General features: G+C 33.0%; 1 protein-coding gene across 1 annotated transcript; it reads left to right on the top strand.

Moving 5' to 3' along the window:
* The first annotated feature begins 5,659 nt into the window (after positions 1 to 5,659).
* On the top strand, positions 5,660 to 6,616 carry LOC124526341 (olfactory receptor 13C2). Its single transcript, XM_047099292.1, has one exon. It carries the CDS (start codon positions 5,660 to 5,662, stop codon positions 6,614 to 6,616), a length of 957 nt encoding a protein of 318 aa, XP_046955248.1.
* Positions 6,617 to 6,983: the final 367 nt, after the last annotated feature.

Here is a 6,983-nt window from a genome sequence, read left to right as displayed (position 1 = left end):
CAGCTCAGTTCCATTTGGTTCAGTCACTTAAGAACCAGGTGAACTGTGTTCCAGGTCCTGTTCTAGGGCCTCTTTATACAGAGATAACATACGAGGAGGATCCTATGACCAATTTGGATTTTTTTAAAGAAACTGAACAGTATCATTTTGTGAACTGAAAAAGAAAATTTACCAAAGCAATGCATAGCCAGAAAGACACCTGCTTGGGCATTATTCTAGTATGTTTGCATGCAGTATTGGGGACTATTTTGAATATCTGCTTTTCGATCATTAGGTTATAATTGTAAAAGTGAGTAACTTTTCCTTTTCCTTTTCCTTTTTATGTCAAGAGGCTTGCTAAAAATGTTAAAATAGTCTTAGTCAAAAAAGTTAGTCATGTGTTTTAAGACAAGGAACACACTGGTACCTTACTACAACCCTATCTTTTTATAGAGGGAATTGAATTTGATATAAGGCAGAACTTGAGATGAGTTTTGCCATTTTGGCACCTAATTTTCTGGTGTCCAGAAGATTGGGGTGACTGTGATAAAGTGTATTAGGATCTGTATGTAGGATGAAATAATACCATTTGTCAGAACATTGTGTGTGATCTGATTAAGCTTTTAAGCTACATGTACTTGATAAAGAAATGACTGTTTCAGAGATGTAAAAAAAAAAAAGAAAAAAAGAAGGAAGAAATGAACAGAGAGGCATGAAGGAAACCACTGATAATGGGAACCATTGTTGTGCTATTTGGATTATATGCACCAGCTCCTTTAGTCATATAAACAAATATTATGATATAAGTGTTTTTATCTTCATTCTTTACCAAGGATGATGATAATCAGAAACGTGCCCAGGCCATCTAGTTAAGAGGCAGAGATGGTGTTTGACCTAAGTTTGCCTCCAAAGTCTGTGTGCCTGACAGTGGTATGGAATGGCGTGTTAGAATATCATGTAGCATGGGGATAGCTAATGGAACCATGGCTTTGGCAGAGATGATTTTTCACAGGGGTGCATATAATCTTCAGTATTCAAAGAACCCCTGGTGTACCTAATGCCTTTGGGGGTCTCAAGTGGTTTGAGACCTAACCCAGAAAATATGACAAATTCTATAAGATGGAAATCTTCTAAAAAGTTAAATAATTTTAAAAGCTAGGGCAAAGAGGATTTTAAAACAGGAAAATCAGATTTGGCTTTGGGTGATCCCAAGAAGACTAGTTATGGTCTGAAAATGAGAAAATGGATCCTTATTTCAGAGCAAAGTGCCTCATAACATTAGGTGGACAAAGGAATTGAGAATGGAACAAGAATAATAGCTAGCATTTATTGAGCTATTATTTATTGAGCTATTATTTTGTTTGGGGAATTTTACTACTCATAAAAGCAATAGTGCATTTAATGGAAAGGAAATGACATAGGATATAAGGATAGACCCTTAACTTGGTCAAAGAATAGTTTACAGCTTGATGGTGGGACAGGAGATGGTTATGGGCCTGAAAATCCTAATGATACTATTTAAGTATCTTGAGTATTGAAAATTTGACTATATTTAGAGTACATATTAGTCTCCAAGTCTCATGTAGTGTGTAATACTGAACAAGTTAGAACAATTTTCAAACATACAGCCTTGTGTCCTATGACAATGGATGGTTTGATGTAGTATATGTCATGTAGTGATATAAGTGAAAGGAGAGAGAGAGGCAGGCAGTGAATCTCAAGAGCTTTAATGTTGCTTTTTAAATAATAAGCAATCTATTCATAAAGTGCCAAAATTTCAAAAAGTAGTAAAAGATATACTGTAAATAGCCAACTTTCCATTCCTGTTAATCAGCTATCCATTTCATTTTCTGGCGATAACTATTCTTGTTTCTTTTTCTAGAGATATTCTATATATGAGCAAAAATGCGTGTATGTATGTGTATCATAATACATATATAATATTTTTTCACAAATGTTAGTGTGTCATATGTACTATTCTGAGCATTAATTTTACAGTTAATATTTCTTAAAGATATTTCCACATCAATGCACAAAAAGGCCCATATTCTTTTTGACAGCAGAATAGTATTCCATTATTTCTATGTCCCCTTTTCCTGGAAATGTAAACTGTTTCCACATCTGCTAATACAGACAATATTTTAATGAATCAATTTGTATGTAAATCACTTTACACATGTGCTAGCATAACTAGTGATAATTACTTACAAGTAAATCTTGGTCAATGATTATATGTATGCTTTTATGATTTTGACATATATTTCCAAATAGTCCTCCATAGAGGATGTACCAATTAGAGTGTACATTGAGAATATAGGAGTTCCTGTCTCCTTGCCCTTAGGAGGCAAGCCGTTAGAGGTGAAACCATGCCTTGTCCTTATGAGATCAGTGCATAGACATCTAAAGGATGAGTCATGGTGAGAGATGTAGGAAAATTCTCTGTAGCTCCCTGTGATGTTGGTCACTCAGTTTCTTGAAAACTTTTTTTAATATATGTATGTGTGTGTGTGTGTGTGTGTGTGTGTGCGTAGTGTTTGTATATTCATACTTATATGTATAACTATATATAAACTTTAATGTACCAAATAAAATAACGATGTCAATTAACAGCAGGCACAACTTATATATACATATGTATGTATATTACCAATATATATTTTAATATATACTTATATATTACATGTTATACATATATTTGTTGTATGTGATATATAACTATATATTGTATATTATGCATAATTATGTATATTATATCCTTAGGGTATATTCTGAAATGTAGAATTTGGTAGAAAAGTCATGCATTTTTATCTGCGATTTTAAAAAAGAAAGATATTTGATAATTTATGGAAATTTAGATAATCTATTACATTATAATCTGAGGAAAATTCTGCAAATATACTCTAACCAAACCAAAATATAAATTAACATGTGGTCCTGAAGAGAATAGAAGAGAAACAGAAGAGAGAGGAACCAATAGTGAACAATTAGTAAATATAGAGTGGTAAATACATTGATGAAGAATATCCAATACGTATAGTGTAAGGGCTGAGAAAGAACTCTCAAAAAGGCTCATTGTAAGGAAATTATAAACACTTCTACATTATTTCACTGATTGAAATTTAGCAATTTGAGGATAGAAATGGGGGAATAAAAGTATTCTTGTAGTTCTGTCTTCATTTAATGTTTGAGGGATAGTTTAGGAGATTAGGCAGCACTCTAGTAGAAAAAAATAATCATTATGAGCAAACGGTTGGGTCCTGTAAGCCAAATTTTGAGAGTAGAGAAAGAGAAGATATCCACTTATGGAATGGTAAAATTGAGTAGAGTGTTCAAGTTAATGAAAACAAATAAGAATGACAACTTAACCAGCAAAAATAAGGAAGTGGGAAAAAAAGAGAATGCACTAATGTAAAGTAAATAAGTTATAAAAATAAAGTATATGGAAAGAAGAAAATTAAATAGATTAATAACTATATTTTAAAGTGAATGGACTAAATACTTTCATATAAGACAGAGACTGTAAAAGGAGATTAAAAATTTAAACCAGATATATGTTACTTATAAGTAGTATACTTAAAGCGAGAAAGAGAAAGAAAAGTTGAAAATAATGGGATGCACTAAGAGTAGGCAAAAGCTCCCAAACTAAGAGGAAACAGGAGTGTAATAGAAATATCCTAAAAGTGGAAAATAAAGCACAAAACAGGAGAAAGGCCAATTAAGAACAGTCATAGTTTATAAAGATTATTAGCCATTAACAACACAGAAGTAAGCATATAAAAAAATCCTACTTATATAGGCAGAACATGCTTACCAATATTTATATATAATTTATTAATTATAGATGACAGAAGTTAATTATTTCAAAGGTTTGAATAATACATTAAATAAACTTGATTATATGTATACATGAATGCATGTATTGTGTATCTATATAAAATCATATGTCTCTCTCAAAGAGAATTCATATCTTTTGTTAACATTTACAACATGGATCAAGTAATTGGCTGCCAAAGTCTCCATAACTAGAGAATTATAGGTCATTTCTCATGTCATAAAATTGGAAATAACAAAAATCGAACACAAATATCTAATGACTAGAGTTCAAGAAACACACACTTGGGTAACTCCTGGTTTAAAGAGGAAAAGGAAAAATAATTATCTAGAAGTTAATGAAAAGAACATTTCATATCAAAATCTAAGTTTTTAGGAAACAACGTATTTTAAGAGCATGAATTACAGTTAGCAATAGGGAAGAAGGGAAATATTAAGGAATTTAGTTCTTATTTCATGAAATTAGAAAATCCAAATAAGCTTGAAAAAAATTTACAAACAAACTTCTTAAGTTCATAAGACAGGGAAAAAAAGATTGGAAAGGATAAATCTATCCAAAAGCCTCCTTTCCTTTTTTGAGAAGACCTGTAATATAGGGAAATGCCTTGTGAGACTAATACAGAAAAAATATCACTTAAGATAGTAAGGAAAAAGGAGATAGAACGTCTCACAAGGGAGAGCACAGATTATAAGGATTAAATGCAACCCTATGACAACACATTTGTAGCAAAATATAAAGTATTAAAATGAACTTCTCTCAAATCTCCATGTTGAAATCTTACTTCTTTCTGAACAGTCATCTATTTTGGTTTGATATTTCTTTTGAAACGTTAGTATTAGAAAATATTAGTAAATTAGTTTACAAGGTAATCTAGTCTATGAGCCAAGTTCTCTGCAAATTGAATAATTAAGAATTTATACTCTGCAGCCATATGGCTTGGGGTTAATCTTAGTTATACCATTATTTAGCTATATGACCTTGACCTTAGGCAAATTACTTAACTTTTATGTGCTTTATTTTCTTCCTCTGTTAATAAAGATGATGATGCTAACAACAGTAATTGCCTAATAGGGATGCCATTCAGACTAAATGAGGTAATGCATAAAGTAAGCAATTAGTAGTGGATTGGCACAGAGTGACAAAGAGTAGTCATTATTTTGTCTTTCATTTTATTCCTTTATTCAACATATATTTTTGAACATCTATTTCTGTGTCCACTTCACTATAGGTACTGGACTGTGGAAGTAAACAACAAAAGTACCTACCTTTGTAAAGTTTACATGCTGCTGGTCAAGACAGATAGTAACCATAACATTATAATTTCAAGGAGTGACAAGATCATTGATTTATTGTGTGGTGGTGTGTAGCCAGTAAAAATGGTTTATTGTTCAGTTATACATAAAATACAATACTAAGTTGTTATTATAACCTCTAGTTTACATATGTGATGATAAATATGATAAAAAGGCCAGGCTTCAGCAAGGAAGACTTAGGTTTGAGTCTGACTTAGCTCTGATATATATTTACCTTTAGTCAAGTTTACTTAATATTTATACTTTAGTTTATCTGTAAAATGTGGATTACAATACCTCTATTTTGGCACTATGATGAGATTAACTAAATTACATGACACATTGCATGTAGCATAAAACATGTTAGTTTCCTCTTCCTTGCTTTGGTTCATTTTTGTATACTTCTTTTTTTTCTTTAGTCTTCTCCTTTAGAAATATTTTTCCCTTCTGGAAGAATATGGTACTTGTAAACTAGTACACATTTGAAAGTAATCGTAAAATACATATTTTGTTTTAACAAATTTTAATGTTTTACAGGTAAAAGAGAAACAGTAGAATGGAATGGGAAAATCAAACCATTCTGGTGGAATTCTTTTTAAAGGGACTTTCTGGCTACCCAAGGCTTGAGCTACTCTTTTTTGCACTGATCTTAATAATGTATGTTGTCATCCTTCTGGGCAATGGCTCCCTTATTTTAATCAGCATCTGGGACCCCCACCTTCACACCCCTATGTACTTCTTCCTGGGGAACCTCTCCTTCTTGGACATCTGCTACACCACCACCTCCATTCCCTCCACACTGGTGAGCTTCCTCTCAGAAAGAAAGACCATATCCTTCTCTGGCTGTGCAATACAGATGTTCCTCGGCTTGGCCATGGGGACAACAGAGTGTGTGCTCCTGGGCATGATGGCCTTTGACCGGTATGTGGCTATCTGCAACCCTCTAAGATATCCTGTCATCATGAGCAAGGATTCCTATGTGCCCATGGCAGCTGGGTCCTGGATCATAGGAGTCATCAACTCTGCAGTACAAACCGCATTTGTAGTACAATTGCCTTTCTGTGGGAATAACGTCATCAATCATTTCTCCTGTGAAATTCTGGCTATCATGAAACTGGCCTGTGCTGACATCTCAGGCAACGAGTTCATCATGCTCGTGGCCACAACACTGTTTATATTGACACCACTGTTATTAATCATTATCTCTTACACATTAATCATTGTCAGCATCCTCAAAATTCGCTCTTCTGAGGGGAGAAGCAAAGTTTTCTCCACGTGCTCAGCCCATCTGACTGTGGTGATAATATTCTATGGAACCATTCTCTTCATGTACATGAAGCCCAAGTCTAAAGACACACTTAATTCAGAGGACTTGGATGCTACTGACAAACTTATATCCTTGTTTTATGGGGTTATTACTCCTATGATTAATCCTTTAATCTACAGTCTTAGGAACAAGGATGTGAAGGAGGCAGTAAAACACCTATTGAGAAGAAATGTTTTTAATAAGTAAATGGGAAAGGGACAGGTTATTTTTATAATCACAATATGAAAATCAATTAGGGAAACCAAAGAGCCTAATAGATCGGTTCTTGTTGCTGTGTCAAATTCATCTCTCAAATCTCTCAAGCTTTAAAAATTTTTTTGGTGCAGTGCGTAATGAAAATAAGTAAATGCCTATGTTTTAGGAGTCAGCGATTATGGTTTTTTCTTATTGTTCAAGAGCTTGAATGTGAGGGCAAGTAGAGGGGTAATGTAATAGTGAGAGAGATTTCCAGACAGGACAATGTTACCCTTTAAATGCTTTTTGATAAGATTATTTTCAAAACCAATTTAATATTTTCTTACTTTATAAGACAGAATAAAAACTTGTTTCAGAT

The sequence above is a fragment of the Lynx rufus genome, unplaced genomic scaffold (assembly GCF_022079265.1).
Source record: "Lynx rufus isolate CCGP_SWC_20201006 ecotype Redwood Valley unplaced genomic scaffold, mLynRuf1.p SCAF_10, whole genome shotgun sequence".
NCBI classification, from domain to species: Eukaryota; Metazoa; Chordata; class Mammalia; order Carnivora; family Felidae; genus Lynx; species Lynx rufus.
The sequence above is the reverse complement of the archived record's forward strand: the minus strand, read 5'-3'. Positions and strand labels throughout refer to the sequence as shown.

Coding starts and splice junctions, on each gene's coding strand:
- LOC124526341 (XM_047099292.1), top strand. CDS start 5,660: ATGGAATGGGAAAATCAAACCATTCTGGTGGAATTCTTTTTAAAGGGA.